Source organism: Cuculus canorus, chromosome 4, assembly GCF_017976375.1.
Source record: "Cuculus canorus isolate bCucCan1 chromosome 4, bCucCan1.pri, whole genome shotgun sequence".
In the NCBI taxonomy this organism is placed as follows: domain Eukaryota; kingdom Metazoa; phylum Chordata; class Aves; order Cuculiformes; family Cuculidae; genus Cuculus; species Cuculus canorus.
In genome coordinates, this window is record NC_071404.1 from 57755472 (window position 1) to 57781763 (window position 26292).

The 26292-nt window shown below is 39.5% G+C and overlaps 1 protein-coding gene across 2 annotated transcripts; it reads right to left on the bottom strand.

Annotated features, from left to right (window-relative positions):
* Nucleotides 1-681: 681 nt before the first annotated feature.
* YTHDC1 (YTH N6-methyladenosine RNA binding protein C1) lies at nt 682-20923 on the bottom strand. 2 transcript variants are annotated; one of them, XM_054065152.1, is made up of 17 exons: nt 20793-20923; nt 16636-16737; nt 15680-16008; nt 15198-15552; nt 13825-13914; nt 13270-13323; nt 12582-12676; nt 10612-10720; nt 10396-10513; nt 9352-9436; nt 7353-7519; nt 4756-4838; nt 3912-3948; nt 3779-3818; nt 3613-3675; nt 1921-2055; nt 682-1251 (listed from the first exon to the last, which is right to left on the bottom strand). In XM_054065152.1, exons 1-17 carry the CDS (start codon nt 20818-20820, stop codon nt 1027-1029), a joined length of 2115 nt encoding a protein of 704 aa, XP_053921127.1. In that variant the 5' UTR covers nt 20821-20923; the 3' UTR covers nt 682-1026. The 2 variants fall into 2 exon arrangements, with proteins under 2 accessions (XP_053921127.1, XP_053921128.1); XM_054065153.1 differs by lacking the exon at nt 13270-13323.
* Nucleotides 20924-26292: the final 5369 nt, after the last annotated feature.

Consider the following 26292-nt stretch of genomic DNA (forward strand, 5'->3'; position numbering starts at 1 on the left):
AAGGACAGCCTCCCAATAGCTCAAATATCAGTAGGGCCTTAACTGTGATTAGCCACAGGAGCTGTAAAATGACTACTTAACTGCGGAAACAAAGAAAACCAATTACCTTTTATTTCAGAAGCCCTCCTCCTAAATTCACAAGAACCTTTAAACTGTTTTGGAACACAAATGCTTTCCTAGAACTGCCAGAAACTACCAAAGCTGGCAAGCTCAGAAGACCAAGAAATCTGATCTGGAATTTTAATCATTTCAATAGTTACCAATTTATTTTTATAAAAAAAAAAAAAAAATGGTAGCAATGTAGAATACAGCAATATTGCCCGGTTCCACACACGCAGGTTGTGAACATTGCAAGCAATGTGTACATTTTGAAAGGAGACTAGACAAGAGAACTGACCAAAATGTTACTGAACATGGGAAGATTTTAAAAAAAGGTTAAAAATTAGATATCAATAGTGTCTTCTTAATATTGCTTTCATTACTGAAGACTGAAAAAAACACTTAACTTTACAGATAAGGTTAAAAAAATGGGCAGAGGGGGAAGAAAAAAGGCTGCTACAACACTGCCATACAGTCAAAAAAAAAACAAACAAAAACTTCAATATTTGCATACTCAATAGCAGCATTCTCCCACTGAACCAGGTGAAACTATAGGAAGAAAACATCAAAGCAAAAAAATAAAAAAAGGCAGTTATCCATCAGTATTCAAAAACCTAGAATGAAATCACTAAGTAGATGAACACTTACTGAGAATTAATCAATATCTACATTCTTAGCTGTTTCCCATTCTGCTCCAAAAGAAATGTGAAGTTGAGTGTCAGCTTTGCGTATTTTATTTTTGGCTGATTTAAGTTTTTCCAGTTCATAGTTCACTGCATGCTTGGAATAGAGAGGGTCATTATAAATCCTTCTACACAACGAACTTTAAGTAGACAGTTGAAAATAAAATAATAAAATGTACTACTTGTAAACACACAAAAAAATACAAGCTCTTTCTGTTTCAAGTGAGTGCTGGTTCCAGATGGATTATCTTCGGTATCTGCCCCTTTCACCTCTGTCTCTGTCCCGGTCACAAATCCTCTCTCTCTCCCTTTCCCGATCACGGCCTCTGTCACGTTCTCTGTCTCTTCTATTGTCTCTAGGACGGTCCCGTTCCCGCTCTCGGTCCCTCTCCCGAGGCCTGCTTCTCCGACCACTGACAACTGCTTGTGTGCGGCGAAGAAAGTCATCTACTCTCATGTCATAGTCGTGCTGCGATGGAAGGACAGCTCTGTTTATTTTCTTTCCCAGATTAAAATTCCCTCCCTTCCCTTATCCACAAGACTCGCTGTAACTCTTGCAAAAGCCCACTATTGAAACAAAAACAAAAAAACAAAACAAAATATCCAGCATCCATAAACACAAGTTTCTTCTTCAATCTCCTGGGCAGCAAGCACCATGTCTGTGCTTCCACTCTGCAGAAGCTGAGGTTCAAATGCCAGATACCAGCAAAGCATCTGAAAGCTAAGCAGCCTTCAAAGCCAGCTAATAAAAATTATTTAACAACCTGTCTTGTTTTTCGATGTGCCTGTAAAAAGTTATAAAATACAAACTTTTCTGTTGATAATTTCCTGTGCACCACTGCAAGCAATGTTTGTAACATCCTTATGGATGCTGGGCTTCAGCACGAAGAGTTTCAGAGCTAGACAGAGTATGTTCTGTAAATTTTGCACTTTCACATCAGTTGCGAGAAAGGCTTTTTAAAGATGCCGGAAATCTGTAGTCAATCTAAGTAACTGATCTTTTCAAGGAAAACTAATACAGGTCTTAAAAATGCAGTATATCAAAATCAACAAGTCTCAGGTTAGGCTGTATCTGTACTCCAGAACTCCTACTCTGGCCTGCAGACTCACATACCCCTCGGCCCCTGTGGACACTTACTACTCGTTTATCTCTGTATCTTGCTTCATGTGGTACAGGATGATGTCCTGAGTACGGAGGGTGAGCTTGAGGTGGAGGTGCATGGTGCTGGTAGTAAGGGTGGTGCGGTGGCTGCTCCATACCTGGATATGGTGGCTACAAGAAAGTCACAGGAAGTTTGTTGAGTGTATTAAAACAGAAGAAAGCACAAAAGGCTGAGTGCTGGGAATTAAGAGCAGAGATTATTTTCATTTAGATGGAAAACAACTAAACATATCTGATCACAGCCTCCTAACTGAATGCAGACCATTTTCCTTTAAGTTGGCACGCTTTACTATTTCTCTTACCATTGCTTTTTAGAACTTTGGCCATTACCCTCCCCAAACCCCAGACATGCCTTCTTTCCATTCTGCCTCAAACCGGTACCATACGTTAAAACTTCTGCTACTTAAACATGTGGTTTTTTTAATCTACACGTACAGAATGTGAATTTTGTCCAGACACAGAAACGAGTCTTTTCAGTGCCATTCCTTATGAATATATTCTTACTTTAAATGAATGAACTTAATCTGCAAGACAAATTATTTGACAAAAGGCTAGTAAACAGTATTTTACGAAAAAAGCCAAGACATCTCTTGGATGCTCTCTTCCATTTCTTCAGTCAGCAAGGCCTTTCTTTCCCATACTACTGAAGCATCTTTGCTCACATTTTTGTCACAAGAGATGTAGGTGGAAGTGCTGGATTTTAGGATGACTTGGGACAGCACACAGAATGGGGAAGAGCAGGAAAAAAAAAAAAAGAAAAATGGGAGCCTGGAGGCTTAGCTGTGTTTGAAAAAACTATTTTCCTCCCATTCTGGCAGCTTTGTTTACTTTCTTCAGTTAGGACAAACAAGGATGGTGTTTTAGCTGAGAAAAATGAGAGGTTATAGTAGCATCTCTACATCTGGCCCTGCCTTTTGCTCACTGTTGGTATACAAATGAGTCAGACTCATTAATTATCCAAAATCAAGATCCTCAGGACCAGAATTAATAAATATAACAGAAATAACTAGGTATAACACCTACTCCTCCTGACATGATGCCAAAACCACAGCCATACAAGTGAACTATCAATTAATTTTCACGTATGTAGCTGCAGATTTGTGCACTCCTAGATATACTCATCTGACTCGGAAAAAAGTGCATTTCAGTGAAGGCTGCAATACAGCAAGACTTATTTAGATGACAGTGCGCAGTACATTGCTACTTTACTGCATGCTTCACTGCCGTAGCCAAAAGCAAGCCTTGGCGTAACACTAGAGCATGAAAGTCCATTCCATGAGCCCCTGCAACATGTCCATCTCTTTAAATGCATTTGCTGTTTGAGAAAAAGCCAATTATTATGAAATTTTTTATCCTACTAAATATTCATCACACCCTCCTGTATAAGCTAAAGGAAGGTTCTGTTATTTGCTCAGAGCTTTCCATTTCTTCCAGGTTCAAGCCAAGCCAGATTCCTGCTGAGGTACTGCTTACTAGAATGCTGGACTATTGCTGAGAGCTAAGTAAATTAGAAAATACTGGATATAAACATTTTTTGCCCCCACAACTTCACATACATTTTAGGAAAAGGGAAGAGAGCACACTGAATATAATAGGCTCCTCTAGAAGGAAACGAAAGAAAATAAGCCATACTCTACAGAGAAAAATTGAATTGAACAAGACACAAACCATTCCTTGCCATGGTGGTGGTGGTCCCATACTGTGAAATTCCCTCACGTAATCATTGTAGGACTAAAATGAAAGACAGCAACATGAACATTGTGATGAGTGTTCTTTGGAAGTGCAGAAAGCTAAATACAAGAAGTTCCCCAAAAGTCTACATGCACCAACTTACCCCATTTAAAAATACATCTCGTCGAACTCCTGAAAATCGTCTGTTGGGAATAAAAATTTGTAGAACTAAATCCAATTTATTCATATAGACAAGTTACCAGGGCATAAAAATGAATAACATGAACACACCTTACCTGTCTACTTCGGGGTATCTGGGATCCTTTATATACCCTGTTCGAACATCAAGCAGCATTAATTCAATTTACTATCTCAAGTTAACATTTAAAAAAAAAAAACTAATTAGAAACTGTCCTTTCATTTTGCGTCAGCTATGAAGTTGTGCCTACTTGCAATCATGCTCTCAAAAACTTACAAAATCCTGCAGATAGTACAGAAAAATCTTGTAACGTATAAACAAAAAAATTATACAGATATACCCATAGGAACTTGCACACACTATAAACAAATATGCAAGGCGGTGTCTGTGCAAATAAAGACTTGCATCTTAGGCAAATTAACTGGGAATGCCCACAAATTTGAAGAGTACTGACCCGTGCAAGTCAGCACATAGCTGTTACTAGTTATTGCTTAGGAGAATGTGTTCATCTGGGCAAATCTTGAAGCCATTTTCTAATGGATTTTGTACACAATGTTACAGTCAAGCAAACTCAGCTGACTTTCCCAGTCAGAAACTTCTGATAAACATTTTAATTTGACCATCAGTGCTCTGACAAGTCAGTGAAAACAATTCTTGTGCCCATATTAACAAAGTGCTTGAGAGGATCATTCACAATAATGTACAAATTTTAAAAGCCTTCAGCCAAGATTAACTCATTTCTCTTTCTCATACCAGTGAAACAGTGTCACTGACTTCCGTGAGAGGTGGGTTAAAGCAGCAGGCAGCACTTGGGACAAGTCCCACTTTTATATCCCACACATGAACTCAAAAGTAAAATATTGATGAGTATATACTACAGGATAAAACACTTGTGAATTGGTGAACACAAATCTTCATAGTAAGAGATTAACCATATTAACCTGGTCTTTGGTGAAACTCAGGGGGATAGTCAATCCTTGGTTTCTTTCTGCTGTTATGAATATCATAATCTTCTGGTCGACGCCTATACAAATTAGATATCAAAGATTAAACAAGGTTGCTTGAAGTATTCGCCACAGCAGAGTACCTCAAAGGAATAGCTTGAGCTGCCCAGTACCTCAATTTAATAATTCTGAATTCGATCTGCTTAAAAATGTTCTACAGTTTTAAATCTGAATTCAAATAATCAGCACAATAGTTTGACTAAATACTTTCCACTGGTACTTTCTGGCTACAAGAGCTCTTGTAGCTAAGGAAGGAACTCTACCCAACAGTACCTTCGTACCAAAGAAAGGGTAACAAATTCATCTAAAACAAACTCAGATTTAGGCTTTAACATTACACTTCCCACATTACATTTTGAAACAACCTATTGGATAACAAAATAATTTACAGAACTAAATACAGTGAAAATGGTAAAAATATATCATTACAATCAGAAGGTACGGACACTGCTGTATTTGATAGCTATGGGGTAATGAATGCCGTACAAGGTCTATTTTCATAACATACATAAATGAAACTGCATGCTTTTTGAAACTGCTTCTTACACTGTGGCTTTTCTAACTGGGCAGGCCAACGATATTATTTCTAACAACTTCCGTTATAAGCAATTTACCAGCAATGCATTGGTGCTTTTTACAGAGAGTTTAGGAGTGCTTAAGCTTCCTAATAATTAGAATAACAGAGGCTCTTTTCTATATAGACAGCTCTTTATCGATGTTATCTTTAAGAACTTTGCTTTCAGGAAGTTTTATAATAAAACAATTATACTCCAGTTGCTTTTATGTTTAAGAACTGAAAACTGACTGCTAATTTTGCTCCATCGAGGTACATGAACATTAATGGGAGACTCCAGTGCTAACATTAACAGTGTTTCTAAACACAAAGCAGCTTCAAATCCGTTCCCTCCCCAACATCCCAGCAATATAATTACTTATGACAAGAAATTAACACTTTCTTAAATTGCGTAATTACTGTGCAACTTGCTTACTGAGTAACAAACTCATATAGCTTTTAGTTTTATAGTAATTTCTCCACCCCCTTCCCCGACTACAATCTTTAAAGCCCACCATACCCAGTTACTAAGCTTTTCAAACGAAAGCAGGTTCTATACTATGAGCAAAACGCCCAAAAACCAAAGCAGTTGCATCTATAGCAATATCAGATCAAGGAAAATAAAAGCTGGTGTAAAGAATAAACATACCGCTTTCTTGTAGTTTTGAGAGTGCATTTACGACCGGTATAAAATATGATAGAAACAGTTCATATAGTAGTCCAACTACTGACTTTAAGCTGCAAGCCACACACATAAATGGAGGCCCTGGCGGGCTTGAGAAGGTGTGGTGGTGTTATATGTATAGTTTGCAGTCCATTGCAAAACTTTCACTTGTATATACTTTATTGCACTGGAAACCTCTTAGCTTAACTTCAAAAGGCATCTTGGTGTTCAGTCCTTTAAAGCCAAAAATAGGGGGGTGCTGCCAGGTTTCCTCCTACCTATGCGTTACAGTGTCCTTTTTTTAAGCTCAAGGAAATGGGGGACTCTTGTTGGGTATCTGTACCTACCACAGGATGTTTCCACAAAGAGGAAACTTAACCAAAGGTTTCAGCCCAAATCATACATCAGTCTGTATGCAAAGTGGCTACACGGGGAAAAGGTGTTTGGCAGAAGGGATAATAGCAGTTCTTTGCAAAGACTTCTCCAATTCTGTAACAAGATATACCCCCTTTTTTCTGGAAAATGATGTTAAGTTCATATAGCAGTGATCAATAACCATGTCGATCCTCTAAAAACACTTTAAGTCCACAGGTACTGCCAGCATCTGGAAGGGTTGTATATACAGACACAGCAACAGCCATTCTTTTTGGTTTGTTGCCGGGTCTCCAGGGGCCACTTGATCCCTTTTGGAAAGGACCTACTGTTTTCAGAAGCTCAGCAAGATGTGCGAATTCAGTGGTTACATGTTAGAGAATATTTGGCAATGGGGTTAACACATCACGGTGACACAATTTGAAACAGTCCCAATAATGCTCCTCTTGAATATCAAAATAACTTAAATATTTTATCCTCAAAATGAGGCGGCATCTTCTGCAAAATTCTAAGTGATCCTTATAAAAGTCCCATATTTGATAAGGCTTATCCAGAGACACACCTGAAAGAAAAGGCTTTTACAAGATATTAACACATTTTTGGCATATAAATATTTCCTTCTCTCCATCTAGCCTGTTCATAATCAAGCCAAGCTTACCTACAGCTAGTATTACACGTTGCATTATCTCAATAATGATCTAATCTAAACTAGATAGCACTTTAAGAGCTTTTTTTCTGCAAAAGCAAAGATCCCCATTTTCCTCTTGAAAAATGACAGACCGGGGAACAATGTGAAATCCTCAATGAAGCCACAAACTTGTCCATGCAGCTTGATTTGAGGATTTTCTCTCTTCTTTATCGCAGGGAAAGCTTTGACGAATCATATTCCTCCATCACGTTATTCTGATACATGTGCCTATTATCAGTCCAAAGAACGTTTCTAACCTTCCCACGTCCCGAACAGGGTCTCGACGAGATGGGCGTCCTCTTGATCGGGGTTGTGAGTGCATTCTTCTCTTGTGCCTCATTTTATGAATGACTTGATACAAGTCAATACTTTCATCAGGAGGGAAGAGAAGACAAAGTTGGGTTCCACATTCCGGCTCAATTTCCTGAAATTAGTTAGAAGTTCAGTAGTGATATATAAACTGAAGAAATGAAACTCTCCCCAAATACAATGACAACATACATTAAAATAAAGAAAAAAAAGACACTTCAAAGAAATTTCAGTATCACTAGAGACAGAGCAAAACTCACTTACATTACCTTTCATTCTTTAGGTACTACTTAGAATTTTCATAAAATAGTCCAACACTCTGGGCAACAATATCTTCCCATGAGACATACAAGTCACATCACTGTTTTGCTACAAAATCAGGACTGTTTTTCATCACAAAGAAATAGCTAACCTATTCCAGAGAGAAAAGTGACATATGTAGGAAAAAAAATCCATCCCAGCTTCACATTTAAAGCCACAGCCAGATGAAATTGGCTATTGCCACTCAAAAGTGAGTTCTTCACTGTACGATAGCTCCATGAAAATACCAGCTTAAGGCTTGACAGCAGTCAAAACAAGCAAATTGAGTGTTCAGAATTATTAGGAAAAGGAAGACAGAATGAGAAAGTCATTATAACACACTTAAGAGTCAATATTCCACCCACACTTTAAATACTGGGTGCAGTTCTGACCCCTGCATCTCAAAATACAGGGAAACAGTAGGAATGGAAAAGCTTCAAAACAGGGCATCAAGGATAACTGAATGAGAACAATTCCTACACGCAATGACTGAGCAGGTTGGGTCTCTCCAGCCTAGAATGAAAAAGGAATATGTGAGGTATAGGGGACAAGATGGATATGATGGGAGCATCCGACACCACAAGCTGTTTGCAGGAGAGAGGGAGAGAGATAACTTGTTGACTCCCTCTTCTGGCACAAGAGCTCCGGGCCATCAAATGAAGCTAGCAGGAGCCAGGTGCAAAACAATCCAAGACCATGCTTCTTCAACCTGGTAACTAGCAGGCCTGTGGAATGCCTTCCCAAAGGATGCAATAAATGCAAAAAGCTCAGTGTACACATCTTCAGAAGAGAGATCCATTCTGGGTTATACAAAACGTAAATGGATAAACGATAACTTCAGCAAATAACTTAAACTGAAAAGCAGGGAGAAGCAAGCATCAAATAACACTTGCCCAGCACCTAACAGTACAACAATTTTAAGAAAAAAAAGATGAAACCCGCGTTCGATTGCAACTCTATAGTGAAGTGGACAAAACATTAAGAAAATGTATCTCCTTGACCATTTAGCAGAAACAAAGTTAACCGACATACTTTTTTTAACTTCACACCATGTTAAAAACAAGATCAATTATTTCACTTCTGCTACCCAACATAAGGGAACATGTCTATGGGCAAAATAATGCAGACTAAGTTTTCCATACAGTATGAGGATTATGAAACTCCCACCTTGCCTTAAGAAAGAAGAACCTGTTATTTTAGTCTAGACTGGCTTACTTGATGACAGTACCAACATACCTGCACTATGGTAAGTCTGATAATATAATGAGCCACCCCACATAATATTTACTTAGCATATATTTTATAATGGTAGAGCCTACGCCCCAAGCAATATAGCATATAAAACACAACATGCAACATAGAACATAGCTGGAAACATAAGAACTTGTTAAAAACTGATGCTATATGTTTGCACACCATACAATGCAAGGCACGTTACATTACAAATCCAATATATCACATAGTTTTGAAGCATCACTGTTTATCTTAAAGATGACAATAGACTTGGCACCATTATTGTTTTCTTTCTTCTTCAGGAAGTAACTGCAAGTAACAACTGATCTAAAAAGAATCCAAATCTTCTGTAACATACAAAGCTGAAAGCAGGCACTACAAGATATGGGTTATAGAAAAAATTAATTAACAAACCTGTCCATCACGTCCAATCTTTACTGGCTTATGCTCGTTCCAAGGATTGGTCAGGTGAGCAGACTTAGTGAACGGCAATTCACGCCTAAATATGGAAGTGGCATTGTTTATAATTTTCAGTTTTTTGAAAAAAAAAAATCAAACAAAAAAAATTAAGGATGCATACAGCAGGACTTTACATACAAAATAATCCTGTTACCCTTTGCACTTTCAGGCCTGTCTTTGTACAATACAGAGATCGTGCTTGCTTATTATCTCACCATGTGAACAGCCAGACTAGTCTCTGTGAGGTGGTAGGTCATAGTACCTCCTGAAATAAATCCCTGAGCATCTGACCTAAATAACTATGAAGCTAGAACCACTTTGAGCTGTAGGTGAGGGTCAGTAACCTCAAGAGGACCTTTCCGACCTAGATTTTCTGCCAATTTGAAGTCTCACCTTCCCAGTATTTAGCCTTTCTAGGAACCCAAAGCACTCATACAACCATGCAACTGATACAGTTATTTTTCTTAAGAGATGTTTAAAATCTTTCCTGTAAGCCATAATAAGTTAAATCAATGAACATACTGCTCACCACCTCTACATTATGGAAAATATCTGTACTATTTCACACGTTAATTTAGAGCACTGACGTTTTCTTTGTTCAGTCAGATGCCAAAATGTTAGATGAGGACAACTGAGTCCTTACAGCATTTCCCCATCCTTTTAGTCACAGCTTTCTACTCAAATGAGCAGTTATTTTTACTCAAAGACTTTAGAACACAGTTTTCTCTTTTCAGTGCAAGAGATCACAATCAAGCGCTAAAGATCTCTAAATTAATTAATTCTCTATATTAAAAAAAAAAAATCCATAGTGCATGTAAGGTGCAGACCTGAGTATAAAGTTTAGTCACATGGAGCCATGGATTTGGGGAGACCAAGGGGCAGATTTCTGCTTGAATCGAGTGTTCCAAAGGATGTTGCTAGCACTCGAGTGAGTAACACACAGAAAGAGTATTATAACATCTTGTGACTAAACAACAACATAGACAAACAATGATTTACCTGCAAATCCAGTCAATTTTAAAGACACCTCCCAACATTTTTGCATTCATTCCTGCAGGCAGCACCCAATGTATAGGTGATCCTCCATGATGGGACTCTGAAGATAGTCTTGCAAATCCTGAAGGATTTCACATGAATTGTAACAAAGAAAACAGAAAAGCTACTGCACATAAAACTCACTTTCACTTACCTTGATAACAGTTCACTTTCCCTTACCTTGGAATTTGCCACTCTCTCGCACAGAAAATATCAAAATAACACTCCTTGCTGATCTAAATGCAGCATTAAGCTTCTTTTCATTCACTGGAAGTGTCGACCACACTCCCTAAAACAAAAAAGCCCCACCCCACCACCAAAATGTAAGACTTCATCTCAACTAATTTAGCTAACAGAAGTATATAGTGCAGACAAGGAAAATGAGACCAAACAAGTGCTCTGGGATGGAAGATAATAGAAAGGTATTACTAAATTCAGTTCCTTCAGAAAATATCTGTAGCCTGCCCCATAACAAAACTGGCTTTTCAATTTTTTTTTTTTTTTTTTTTGAACACTGCAGATGCATTCAGTCCATCTATAGCATTTTATTCCCAGTTATAAGGATGGACAGTCAAAAACCTTTGCCTTCAGTATTTTTAATGTATGTTTTAAGTGACTTTGGGAGTTGATGTATTACATAATACACACAAATTACAAAAAAACACTGAAGGGCAGGCAGTCAATTTCCATAATCTTCTTAATATGACAGATCTGTTAAAGATAGCTTGCAGACTTTAAAACTCTTAGTAAATGGCCAGAAACATGAAAGACACCAGAACAACATTTTAATTTGGCATGACAACTCAAAACAGTTTTCTTCAGCCTCCCACACTCCCTCTCTCCTAATAATTCCTACCTTTTCCCTTTCAGCTGTTGTGTATCCATGCACAATAAAACCCAATCTATTTTAAAGTATTAACAGAGCTGCGCTATAGAACACCAGTTTGCTGTATTACTCTTCAGCAAGATCAGTTCCCCAGTTCATTCTCTGGACAAACTCAGAGGGGAAGCTAGCACTGGTTTAATATGTTCAAAATTCAGCCTCAGAATCTGATCTAAGATCTACCAAAGAAAATATTTCTCCCTTTCCTTTTTTCTTGAAAATAAATTCTCATGCCCTACTCTGTGCTCAGATTAGTGCCTACCTGATTCTGACAGTTCATTAGTCACCAGAGAACTAGGTTTTTTTATTACCTTTCAGTCAAGACATATTGCTTTCAGCTGCTTGTGAAGCCTTGCTGTGAACTACAACATACCACCTTGGTATCACAAAAGTCAGTTTCATGAAAGCCTAGTTGCAATGCCTATAGGTAGAGAAACAAAGCATCTACTTCAAGAACTTTAGGAACTAGAACACTATTGCAGTTTCAAGTGTGGATGAAGCACAGAAAGGATATACTCCTCTAAAGAGCTAAACACCAGTCAGAACAGCATTCACTGTAGAGATCAGACTCAAAGCTGGGAGAGGGGGAGGAGCCAAACCTGCCCAGGAATTTTAAAATTAATTTAATTGTTTTAAAGTTGTTCTACTTTAGAAGGTCTTCACAAATAGAATCACCTACTCTGTGTAATTGCGTAACAGCAAATCAGCTATTCTATATACAAGTTGTTCCAAACAACACATCAAATACAGAGTGGCCTAGTGCCATTCCTCAGCAGCTGAAACCCAGTACACTGGAATCCCTCCCAAAGAACTCCTTTACACTAGCACTGCCAGGCATACATTTCTGCAGTAAGGCTTCAGAACCCTGAATCAACTGAGAAAAAAAAGTTTTAGAGCATTAGATGAAAGCCAAAACAACATTGTGAACCTCCCCACAGTACAGTGATATGAACACAAGTGCTGATGGAAGGGAGAAAATACTATCACAGCATTCCAAATGGAGGCTGGCTTAGGACAATATCAAACAGACCTTGAGGAGTCTTTTTATCCTGCTCACAATGAGATAAATGATTGATGGTCTAGAAAATTTTAAGTTACAATGGAAGCAGAATAGCTACTTTGAATAATCAAGGAGCAGTAGCTGTTACCCTTGACTCTACCAAGATTTAAGCAAGGGAGAAAAGAATTCATCTATCTACATGCTTTTCTATAGTAACGTGGGTGTGTTTGCAAACAAAGTCATCAGTTTGAAGAAAATTCAACATACCTTTGCTTTAGCAAGTGATACGTTTTCATGGTTATTACTCTTGATGAGAAAGAATCTTGCATCTTGGAGAATGTACTTAAGTTTACTTGTTTGGTCTGAAAAAACAAAGTGTCACACATAAGCCAAACTGTAAATATTTACAGTTGACTACAAATGTTGCTTTGAGTGTAGCTAGTCATTTAGTTCCTTCAAAACATATTGCATCCCACCCAGCTGCTTCCCATTTTATCACAGTCAACCACCCAACTTGAAGTCTAAGCTGTAGAGCACAAAATACCAGGGGAAACCAAATCAAAACTAAAACTTAGATAGTCAGGTAAAGAAGAAATAAAATAAAATCAGCATGATTCAGTGATGTTCCGATATAGAGGAATTATTTCCTTGCTTATTTCGATAAATAACATTCGCTATCAACACAAGTCGTCCATTAGACAGTGCTGAAATGTTCCTCTCCAAATGTAAGCACTTTTTTTTATCTCTGTTGCCTTTGCAAGGAGCAAAGTGACTGAACTTTTTGCATATTACTCTCAACACATGCAAAAGTAGCTCAAGATTCACTTGTTATGCTCAGAACAATTACATGCTCAAACTGATTTATATCGGAACATTACTACTTACAGGTACTTTAATGAACAGAGACAATGGCTTGCTATGGGGCATGCATTAAAAATTCAAATTTAAATGATACCTTTTTGGACAGCACGAACGGAAGATGATAATTTCTCATGCTTCTTTTCTGAACCTGTGTTTAGCCAAAGCACATTTGTTCAGATTGAGCCTTAATAGAGATAATATACAATTTCTACAGCCTTGTCACATACAATTTTCATTCATGACAAATTATGCTTTCTGGCGCGCACCCACACACACAAAAGTACTATTCAATGTGCACGAGTGTTTTGTTTAGTTTTAGTTTGGTTTGGTTTTGGGTTGTTTGGTTTGGGTTTGGTTTTTTTTTAAATAGTATTTGAACAATTTCCTACTCAGAAAACTAGTCACTGAATCATCATCTTCCAAGTTTAAAAAAAAAAAGTGAAAATTCCACTTAAGCAACAGAATAGCATTAAAGTGACAAGAAAGCCTACCTCCCCCAAAAGTATCCACACACAACATGCCAGAAGTCAATATCAAATTATACAAAGTTACAGACCCCATACATCTCTACAGCCAGTTACATTTATTTTAGATCACACATTAAAATTTTACGCAAGTCAGGATGATAAGCAATAAAAGGAAAGAATACCTGCATACGATTCTGACGCAGAACTTCCGCTTCTGTCAAAAACAATTGGAGAGATACCTCTAGCTCTCTTCCTCTCTTTCTTTTTCTCATCTAAAAAAAACCGTAACAAATAAAAGCAGTTTTTTTAACACCGAGTGGCAGACTAAATTGAGATAAAAGGTATTGAGACAAGAAAATACCATCTGTAATGGTGAACATTTGGCTTACACATGAAAATTGTGGTTGCTGCCCCAAAACTATCATGCACAAAAGAAGCTAATGTCTATCACTAAAAGTTTTCATTCACAAAAAGAAGACAAACACCCCAAATCTAGCAGTTTTGTGGAAAGTTCAGAGACAGAATTTATCTCCTAGATGTTTTAGTTAGAGTGGTTTAGCACTTCTCTTCAGACCTCAGCCAAATTTGCAACAGAAAGCACAAACTGTGTTGTGATAGCGATATAGACTCATTCATTCAGAGCTCAACAAAATGGTAAGAGGTATGAAAACAAAACACTGTGCCACACAAGATTTCTACTCTTACGCATGTTATACTACACTATGGAGCTTTTTAAAACAGCTATTACAGCTTCATTTGTCTTTAGGTTACATCTTTCTGTTCTCCAATTCCAAACATCAGAGCTGAGCAAAAAAAAGGCATTATATTATGCAATAATGGATCACCTTTGGAGACCTCAAACAAGGAAGACATACAAGAGAGATCTTACCAGGATTGCAAGTAACTTCTTACAAACAAAACAGAAAAAAAAAACAATGAAAAGCCCAATCTAAAAGTATTTACACCATTAACACTTCACATCCATAAGTTAGGTAGGACTAGTTATAATATACAACTGTGAAACGTATGTTTTTAGTTTCTGCTTAACATATTTCTCTCATTCTAAGTTTGCTCTGATAGCCAATTGTTTCAACTTAGGTTTAGATTTCCTATGCTGAAGGCAGTCACTATTTAAGATTCAATTATCCTTCTCTGGAGAGATAGTGCTTATACACCAGTCTACCAGGTCACTCATCTAGGTGAATAAAGAACAGCGAAACACAAACTTGAAATGAACCATACAGGAAACTAGGCCATTAAGACACCCAAGAAAATACTAACTCTAGTGTTTCAAAGCATTGAACAGCAAGGCTAAAGCAATCACAACCACTACAAATCCTCAAATCAGTAATCCTGATATTCACAAGTTTTGATGTAAGGCAATACCACTTTCCAGTACATTTTTTCCTTGCCTACAGTATTTCATAATTAACGTCTTACTGACTTGTGCTACTAAGGCTTACTTTTGACACAGTCAGGAAGCATTTTTTTTTTAAAAAGCAGCCAAACTTTCAACAGCAAGATATTTCACACTAGCATGTTAGATGTCAGCTACCTGATGCGTCTGAACCAGTCCCAGATCTGACGGACCCATCTGTGAAAGAGGCAGATTCAGAATCGGAATCACTGGCTTCACTTCGTGTGTCATAGTCATTTCCTTCCTTCTGATCTCTCTCATCCTGTTCATAGTCTTCTTCATCTTCCTCCCCATCTTCTTCCACCTCTTCATCCTCCTCCCCTTCATCATCTTCCTCCTCTTCCATTCCTTCCTCCTCATTCTCTGTATTGCCTTGTTCAGAAGAACCACTACTGCCGGTCTCGTGATCTGAACAATATTCCTCAGAGTTCACCTCTTCTTTCGAAGAATGGCTGGATCTGCTTGGTCTTCTATCAACATCATGCCTGATTCTCTGATGTTTAAAGAAAAAGCGAATCAGCAGTCATGTAACATTGTCATGATGCACACACAGTCCTAAGAGAATGTGCCTTATAAAGGTCTCATTGCTTTATTTATAAGGCAGCAAGAATATTTAATACCTCTGAACCATCTGGTGTAGAAGACTTCGCCCTTCTGTCAATATCCCTCTTCCTCATGCAAGATTTTTCTGGTTGTCCTTTATAAGGTTCCCTGGAACTGCTTGACATGCGTGTCTTTCGATCACTATCTGGGCGCTTGTTTCTATCAGATCTCTGATAGTCCTCATTCTTGTATTCTGATACTGGTTTTCCTTTCGTACTCACTATTCTCTTATTATTGCTAACTGATGAACTAGGAGGCTTTGGCATCATTTGCCTCGATGAATGAACAGAAAGTTTTTGTCTCTTGCTTTCAGCGATTTCCATCCTGTCAGTTTTTCTTTTTGATCCTTAAATAGAGAGAGATATCAAGTTCAAAGTTATTTAGAAAATAAACACAACAAAACTGTGCAGAGGAACCTACTTTCTCTACTTTGGGTTATTGCCCTATTGCAGTTATACGTAACATCTCCCAGTTGTAAGGTTCACAACAACACTCAAAACTCTTTGTTAGTAATAGCTCATTTTCCAAAACATACATTTTACTTTAATAAGAGCAATCCTTTAGGCTTTGGTATCTGTTTTCTAAATTTTATATACGAGAATGCTAAATTAAATGCTGGTTTGATTAGCTTAAAGCCAAATCAAGAACTGAGCTGGAACCAGACTCTGGGACCCTCTTGCCCAATTTCCATTTCATTTCATTTAACCAAAAAGGACAGTCATTTTCTAACAGGAAATGAATTCACAACAAGCCAGACTTTGCAACTGCTCTTGAGACAAAAGGAAACCTCGTTAACTGTTTGCTTGGAAGGTCAGGTGAGAAAGCAGTTGCCCATGAAATAAAGACTTCTGGAACTCTTTCACTCTTTCAATCAGGTTATAAGAGGTGCTACTTCAAAGACTTTAGCCCTAATAAGAAAGATGTTTTTTACTGTTCATGTTCCTGCAGGATATCCACTACCAAAGCCACCTACCCTTTTTCTCACTTTTATCTTGCTCACTGTCAGGGTTATACAACTCATCATCCTGGTCAGGAGCATCAGTCAAAATATCATCCAGAACGTTCAGTTCACCGTCTGAAAACAAAAGAAGTTAAAAACAACTATAATAAGTCTGGATTCATAAACTACAGTAGAACTAGTATTTACAAACCCAAATATTTCTTTTAAGTTTACAGATCTGCCACCAGGCAAAAATTAACATGACCTTGATTTACTTAATTTCAGTTGGAAGAATCAAACAAAGCCAATAAGAGATATAAAATACACCACGGGATGCATTTAGGCTTCTGAATTAGGTCCACATTGGCTCCTCACGTCACACAACCTTTGCAGGAAAGCTGACCTACAAATGAAAGCTTAACAAAAAAGCCTGTACAAAATTTGAGAAAAAGCAGAGTGAAAGATAGTCTGAGTGCCGTAAGCAATGAGGAGGGACCTCGCCTCCTCAAAATCCTGAAAAAAACGCACCTTAAATTATCTCCCCTGGCCCTATTTTTTTTTGTTGTTGCTGTTTTAGCAGGGTGAATTTTGTGGGTCATCTAGAAGTAGAAAAAGCAACAGGGCAAGTCAACAACAAGAACATAAGTTAGGTCACCTCACTGACAAAGAGGAAAGCAGTACTTACTTGATGCATAATTAATTCTGAGTTGCTCTGAAACCCCCCCCCCACTAGTTCACCTTGATCAAAAGGGCAAAAGTTCAAGAAAATTCAGGCTAGAAGAAGCAAATGACCGCACTCGGTTACACAACTTTTAAAGTTTGTCACTAATTCAGACTCTGTTTCACTTTACCTGAAACCAAATTAAATTTATGGCAATTCTGGCAGAAGAACGAATCACCAGCTTTAACACAGCACATTTATATTCCAAACACTTAAAAAATGAGAGTAACTAAACCTAAGCATGTAAAAGTAAAAACAACAGAAAAGGTATTAATTTTCGAATCTCAGATTTCTTCTCCTAAACTCTAAAATTCTTATCTCTTTCCAATTTACAATACTACGATCGATTCTATTTTCTGCATTCAGGAAAAGGAATGCAGAGTAAACTCCAAGGATTCAGGTAGTTGACAGTATCTAAAAGATGCATCATACAATGTCATAAAGCAGCAGGTAAAAAGTCCTGTACTAGACGAAATGGAGTAAGGCAGCAAACAAGTCCTCCAGAGTTCGGCAACTTATCTATCTCAAAATCTTGAACTTAATCACAAGAGAAGTTTCACAGCTTGATATTAAAGTACAGACACAACGCATACAAAAAAAAGTTAGTATTGTAACCGTTTCTCTATGATATACTACTGACTCTGAAGTCAGCATGTGTGCTAGCTATCTTGATGGCATTTCTCCACAATTTCTGTGGTAAGGGAATGCAGAATTGGTCCTTGAACTGCACAGTTGCTGTAGGTGAAGCAAAGGAAGCAGTGCAGAGAGATGTGGATCAGACCTTTCCCCAGTAGGTTACAGTTACAGGGCATTTAAATATAACACAAAGCTGCATCATAATTCTCTCGGGGAACAGCCCTGTATGTCTGTAGTTATCTCAATCTCCACAGCAAATATGCTTGCTTTTACTGGTGAGACATGCAAGGGTTAGATTCATGTCTATGCAACTGCTAAACATACAATTTCCTAGCTTACATTGTGCTTCCCCACAGAGGACTAGGCAAGTTCAGAGCACCAGAGTGTTTTACTGGAGAATATCAAAAAAGAGATCCATTAGGATTATAATACTGAACATATTGCCCATCTCAGATCACACATATTCAACCTTAGCTTTATTTCCCTTTTGGTGAGACAACAGCATACTTGAGTAAACTACATTTAACCTAGCTACTGCAGAAGCATTCCAAGGTGCTAAAAGACTCATTTATCAGCTGGTTCAGAAATAAATGAGAAGATAAGGAAAACTCAATGGAATAGGCAAATCTGTCGCACACGCTCTCTGATAAACCCCTTCCAGATTAGATGGGCCTGATTTATAGTTGGAATCTTAAACAAGTATGCAAAAGACAGGAGCAAGGCGAGTCTTCCTCACATCCCCTTCTGCAGATACATCCATTCAATTTATTTAAAATTAAATTTCCAGATTTATTTAGCAGCCTGGTGATGCAAAAAGGGCAATCTGAACACACAGTTCCCATCTCTCGCTTGCATCGAGTATTCTGCTCAACTGACTTCCAGAAGATGATTCCACTCACTGAACTTTCAACTGTTAATATTCAACGTGATGAACCAAATTATCTCAGAGAAATAACGAAAAACACCCAAAAAAGCACAAAAAAAGAAACACGAAAACGGTAGAAGACAGATTTCTTAAGAGTTCATCACTGCTGAAAGGGAGAAGTCCAAATGAGTCCTTTTCATTCATTCCCAACTGGGTTCTCCACCAGCTCAACTTTTGTTGACTCTGGGGTGTGTTGGATCCTTCTGTGAACAGATTTAAATCACCTGAAACAAAAGTAACCGGGGCAGGCCATTAGCATTAGATCTATTCAAGGAAGGACCCAAGGAAAAAATAACTTGGCAAACAAGGGAGATAAGAACGGGTAATTTACAACTAAATCTCCATGCAAAATCTAGTTCCACTTTTCTAAAGTAGTGAAACAGCATTTCTCTTCCAGAAGAGGCATAAATACGATGTTGTATTTACAGCAGAAATAAGCTGTTAGAAAAAATGTGCATTAACACCTGCTACCAGAAAATTAAAAGCAAATTAAAATACTAGACCTAAAAACATTTGTCTGCTATTCATGACTTGCCCACTGTCAGTGATAAAATAAGTGATAAGACCAAACTTTAAAGAATTAAAAAAAAAAAAAAATCAAGCCCAGGAGGAGAAATTATGAGTAGAAATTTATAGACAACAACACTAAATATTTTCATTTCACTGCTCATCCATGGTGGCAGCTAACATCTGTTTCAACACAACCTGATCGCAACCCATCCCACCAGACTTACAATAGTATTGTTAAGAATCAAGAATCAGAAATAAATTTACTTATGAGTTCCAACAGAACCTAGTGGGAATTTTCCATGTGATCTAATTTCACAATAAATATTAGAGACAGCAAACCTTCACCACTCTGACATTTTATGGATATCTAGCCTGTGAAGTAACTCTTAATTAAACATATCCTACAGAAATCCAAACCAAGGCAAACCAAACCACACCACCACCTTTTCCTTTTTTATAACACTGCTATTATCTGCATGAACCACCAAAGAGCATCTTCTTCATCTAAACTTATTTTTTTAATTCTTATATGGAATATTTTGTGAAGACTGACTTGCATAGCCTCACAGACAACGCGCAGATGGCTTCAGCTTCTGTGTGATGGGTGGTTGTAAAGTTGTGAAAATACATTACCCTAGAAACATTTAATTTCTTTAAATTTATTCAACCCCGAGTCCAGAAAGCACAACTGACTGCAAAAAGCCGAGCAAAAAAAATCGCCAAAATAATCTACCAACGTCAGCTTATGCTTTTTAAAGTAACTACGTCCACAGGCAGAAAATTCTACAAAGGATAGGAAATATAGAAGAGCAAGTACTTTCTGCAAGATGACTCGCTGCTAGTAATGACAAACTCGAGGCTAACGGACTGGCTGCCACCCAAGCTGCTGCAATCATAGAACGGTTTGGGTTGGAAGGGACCTTAAACATCATCCAGTTCCAAACCCTCTGCCATGGGCAGGGACACCTCCCACCGGAACAGGCTGCCCAAGGCCCCATCCAACCTGGCCTTAAACACTTCCAGGGATGGGGCATCCACAGCTTCCCTGGGCAACCTGGGCCAGTGCCTCCCCACTCCTATCGTGAAGAACTCCTTCCTACTGTCTAGCCTAAACCATCCCCTCCTCCAGCTTAAAGCCATCCCCCCATATCCGCTCACTCCACGTCCTTGTAAAATGTCCCTTTCCCGCGCCCGTTGGCCCCCGGCACCGCAGGGCCCCTTTCCCCGCACTAAAGGCTCCGAAAGCCGCCCTCCCCCCCCGGACGCCTCCTGGGGCGCAGGCCGCCACGCAGGCCCCGCGGGGCCGGGGGAGGATCCTGCCCGATCCACCTCCCTGCCCAGAGCCCGGCCTTCACCCCCTTCCTCCTCCTCCTCCTCTTACTCCCTGCCACCGGGTACCTTTTTCCTCCCGGCTGTCAGCCGCCATCCCGCCGCCGATCGCGCCTAACACCTAAGATGGAGGCTCCCTCTCCCCCTCACGTCACTATCGACCCTTCCCGGCGTGCAACACGTTGTTTACGCCGGGCGCGTCACCGGGCGCCGAGGGGCGGGGCTGGGAGCGCGCGGCGCGTGTCTCTCCCCCCACCCCCCCAGCGGCACAGCGGCGCCCTCCGGCCGCTGGGGGGCGCTCCTCGCCGCCTCTGTCGGTGTGCGGCGCGGGGGGGTGGGCACCGAAAGTGCCAGCGAGTCGAGTCTGCAGAACTCAGTTTGGGGGGGTTATAAAGCAAGCGCCCTTTATTGCGACTGGGCAACACGAGGAGCGATCGCCGTCCATCGTGTGCAGCCAGACAGGAGCTGTTACAGGATGTATTTCCCGCTTACAGGCATATGGGTAAACTTACCCAGAAATATTGTGCATATTCTGTTACTTTCCAAGGGCTAATTTTAATGTTATTAGGAAACTTAACAACATTCGAAACTGTTGCTAATTCGGAGCTGGCTCCAGGTCTGACTGACCTTGCCTTGGACACAGGAAGAAACCTCCAAACAGAGGGGATTGCAGGAGAAGAGACATCAGTTCAGCACAGATCAGACTGAACACAGGACGTTATCATCTCCAAAGAATCAACAGTGTCTGGAGAAAACACTGAAAGAAAACATGCTGTCAGAAGGACATGCTGTCTGACTTTCAAAGAACACAATTACTTACAAGGAAATTAACTCTAGCTTAAATAAAAAATAGTCCACTTTTTGTAACAGTAACTGCTGCTGGTATCAATGGAGGTTTGTGTGTGGTTGGAGTGGTTGTGCATGGTGGTAGAAGGGTGTGTGTGGTTGGAGGGGGTGTACGTAGTGGAGGATGGGGTTGTGTGTGGTTGGAAGGGATGCGCATGGTCATGGAGGGGGATTGTGTGTGAATGGAAGGGATGTGCGTGATGGTGGAGGGAGCATGTGCATGGTGGAGGGTGTCTTAGAGCATAGCCCTGAGTTGTTTCCACTGCTGGGACAAGAACTATAGGAAAGGTTTCTGTCCTTGGAGTGGAGGAAGCTGGAGAGGTACTTCTTTCAAGGGCATGTAGTAATAGGGAAAGGGGGGATGGGTTAAATTAGAGAGGGGAAGATTTAGAGTAGACATTAGGAAGAAATTCTTCATGATGAGGGTGGTGAGACACTGGCACAGGTTGCCCAGGGAAGTTTTGGATGCCCCATCCCTGGAGGTGTTCAAGGCCAGGTTGGATGGGGCCTTGAGCAGCCTGGTCTGGTGGGAGGTGTCCCTGACCATGGCAGGGGGGTTGCTAGATGATCTTTAAGGTCCCTTCCAACTCAAACGGTTCTATGATCCTATGACGCCTCCATCTCTTCTCTTTGGTGACCAATGAATGATAGGACCCAAGGGAAAGGCAGGAAAATGTGCCACGGGAGGTTTAGGTTGGATATTAGGAAGAGATTCTTCACCGAAAGGGTGGTGGAGCACTGGAACAGCTCCCCGAGGAAGCAGTAATGATGCCAAGCCTAACAATATTCAAGAAGCATTTGGACAATGCCCTCAGACACCCACTGTGAATTTGGGGGTTGTCCTATGCAGGGACAGGAGTTGGATTCAATGATCCTTGTGAGTCTCTTCCAACTCAGGACATTCTGTGACCTCTCAGGGTTCCTGTGCTACTGTGACAGCTGTGTGAGTTGTTGGAACTCTTGCAGTGGGTCTTGAGGGGACCAAAGTAAGCATGACCTTCTCCAGTGTTAGGTATTGTTGTCTGGGTTTTCTTGACTGCTGTGTGGTGTTCTTTTTTCCTCAAGCAAAATTGTTTTTTCTTCCTCCTGCTAATATGTTTTGTAATGTATCTGTTTAAATACAATTCTGTGCTTTAGCACTCCAAATTATTTTTAAAAAATATTTGAGATTCGGACATATTTCTTTCCTACCACAACCTTGGTGAAAACCTACAACCTCATCTTAGTCACCTTTTCAAGCAGCTTGAGAGGAGGCTTGGCCACTTGAGTGACCCTCAGTAGTTTAATAGGTCTGTACATAACTTGTATTTATCAAATAAGAGCTTGTTTTGTCCACTATGGTATTTTAAATCCTATTAGCTAGCATGCTACTGTTACAAAAGCTCTGCCTGATTTTTTCTTTTCAACTGCAGTAGATGCATAGCAAGATGATTAAAAGTATAAACTAAATGATAGTTTATATTTTAAGGCTGCAGATACTAGCTAGGGTAGCCTGATAGGTGCAACCAGTCAGCTTAGTGCCTTGAATTCCTCCCTCCAGAACAACTCATGATATTCCATGCTTTGCTCATGATATTCAGTGTGTTTGTGCTGGCAGAGTGGAGAGGTTAGTAAAAATGTCTGGACAGCACAGAAGCTGTTAGTTAGTTTAAGAAAGCACCTTTCCCTTCCAGAAATGAAGGCTGGAGTGCAAAAGGCACTCTATAGCACTGGTTGGTACTGTCCATCTTGCATCAAAAATATGAAAGAAAACCCTGAAAAGAGGATAAAAGCATCTGCTGAAGAACTGAAATACCTCTGCAGAGAGATGATAGAAGTTGGAATTATGTGAAGAGGCAAAAATGATGCAGTGATTATGAAGCTTACCATAAGAGATATGCTGCATCTTCAACGTTGTACTGACTTCTTGACCTGATTAAAGATTATTATTATTATTATTACAGTAGTGCTACAACTGATTCAACATCTGCTCATCCCACGAGTCTTTGGAGTTTTATTTCATTAAATATGTTGGACTTGATACTAGTAGTAGTACTGGCAATTCTTGATTCCATAGTCGACTGCAGCAATTCTTGGGCATTTGTGTCCTATGACATCAGTTGGGTAAGCTGCTTGCGGAGTGACCTTTCAGCACATGTACAAGTTTATTTAGCATGCATTATTTATAAACAATGCTTACATTCTCCATTTTTATTTACAAATTACCCTATGGCAGTACTTAGCTGGACGTTTCATTATCTATCAAAAAATAGTTGTCTGTCTGTGTGTATTCCACTAGATGGTGTCATTACCTTGAGTGCAGTGGAAGAGCACCTCGGCAGAGCTGCAGTTTGTGTCAGTTTTTGTACTTACCTTTGAATCTGCAGGTGCACCAAGGCAGTTTTGGAGAAAGGTGAGCTCTAAAGTCAGGCATGGCCCTTGTGGTGAGTTTCATGTCTTTCAAGTGGCACAAGATTCAGATATTGGAAGTGTGAGGCTAGCACCTTTACTGTAGTGTGGTTTGGGGGAGGGCAGGAGAGGGAAGCCTGCAGGTGAGGATAGCTGCTGCTTTTCATCAGTCATGGATCTTGCTATAGTAAACCGTCTCCAGAGGTCCCTTCCAACCCTGACCATTCTCTGTTCAGTTATTGATGAGCTCTCGTTCAAGAATTACAGGGTAAGAGAGACTCCTTATGTGCAGCAAAGCAGCTGATACCTGTGGCTTCCTACATAGGTTAGAATATAGCAGATCCCAAGGAATAGAGACAGAGGAAAAGGTTGCTGGGCTTGGTTGTTGGTTTCGTTTTAGTTCCTGCTGTGCCAGAGATTTGATAGATACATTTTTATTTTAAGGGACAGATAATTGCTTTACCCAAACCTGTTTTAAAAGGAATGTTGAAGAATTCACTTGGTGTCTGTAGAATGCCTTCCAGGAGCATGTTACAACAGTTGCTTGGAAGTTCTCAATTTAAAATGGTCTTTATAACTTCTTAGTTTTAGCCCATTTGTCCAGGTTTTTGTGGAAGTGTCTGCTGATGAGCATTCTCTGAAGACTGTGTACTAGAGATGGCCACTGCTGAGGAATGACTAGGATGACCAAGAATAATCATGTCCTGCGTTAGAGACAAGATTTGGGCCTGCTTTTATGTCTGGGCCTTCTGCTGCCGATGAAGGGACTGAGTGGGGATGGTTGCTGACAGTAACATTTTTTTAAAATGATTCCCTCACTGACCTGTTGCAGCTTGCATAACTTGGAACTGTGGAACTGAGGCGGGGATATCACTTTTCTAAGTAGGTTAGCTTATCTAAGTTAGATTAAAATGCAAAAAATACACTAATTCAGAATTTGTCTTCTGGATTGGAGGATGAGATTTTTTTAATTGCTCCTGCTTTTCTCAAAAGGCAGAATTTTATAATCCAAGTCAGCAGGGAGCCATTCATGTAACTGCATCCTGGTATATATGGGGTCTGACAAAAAAAAAAGCACTAATCCTATAGCTTGGGAACCTAGGAGGTTGGAGGGAGACAGAAAGATGGTCATAGAACGTGTTCTAACCTGTTGCGGTGAGATAAGGCTCAATGCGATCACTTCATTCAGTACGAGCGGACTTGTGTTTAAATAGAGACGTTTCCTTACCCTTGGTTGGAAAATGTTGGTGTTCAAGAGTGAACAGCAAGTTAACATCAAGTTTCTTGTGAAATTGAAGAAATCTGTGATGGAAACTTTTCAATTATTGATTGAGGCTTATAGTGAAGAGATCCCAAAGATAAAGTCAGTGCTCAAAGAAAACCATTAGAAAATGTGAAAGCAAAACCGATGGAGATCCTCAGCAGCCTTTCAGAAAACGATCTGCAGAATTGCTTTGAACGTTGGCAGTGTCATATGCAGCTGTGTCTCACCTCAGAAGGGAAGTATTTTGAAGGTGATTGTAATTGATTTTCAAAATTTGTTAATTTAAAAGAGTTACAGTCTTGGGTTGGGATTTTTTTGTGTCAGATCTCAAAAGTCAGTACTGATACTCCAGTACATTTGGCTGGTATTACAATGTGTGCAATTCCCATAAAGTCTGATACCTTTCAGAATGTATGCACACTAACCCTTGTCACCTGCTTACAACCCTGCAATAGTAAGGTATACTTTGTAACAAAAATTTCCTCTGCCTTGCTCTAATCTGCTTATAACTAAAAGCATTTCTAAGTCTACCGTGTGATGCCTGAAAGTACTTTGGCTATGTCAGCCCATGTGAGATGTTTACAGTTAAAAAAAATAGTTCTGATTTTTAAAGAAAGGTGCAGAAAGTGCTGGCAAACACTTGTTGGTATAGATAGACATAAAGTATTATTTGTATTTTGTTTTATTTCTGACTTGCACTTTAAGCTGCAGGAAGGCTGCCAGTGCAGAAGTATAACTTCCATGTGCCTTTCGTTCCTGCGCTTTGGTGGCGTGCTTCCTGTTTACTAGGTAATTACTGTGTGCTGGACTGAGAGCATGTCAAGACTAGGTACTTCAGGCCACTGAGTTTATTGGCTTATGGAGTTACTGCTCTGCAAACAGGAAACTGCTTAGGTGTACTACTCAAAAATATATTTTTTAATTAGTAATTTAATAAGATGGAGGATACAGGGAAAGAAAAGGGAAACTGAAGTTCTTGGTAGCCAAGAAGTCTCTCCCCTGTCTCTCAAAAGATACGGGTTTGGCTGTTTTTCCCCATCCTTGTTCCTGTTTGTGTTCATTGCCCATTTT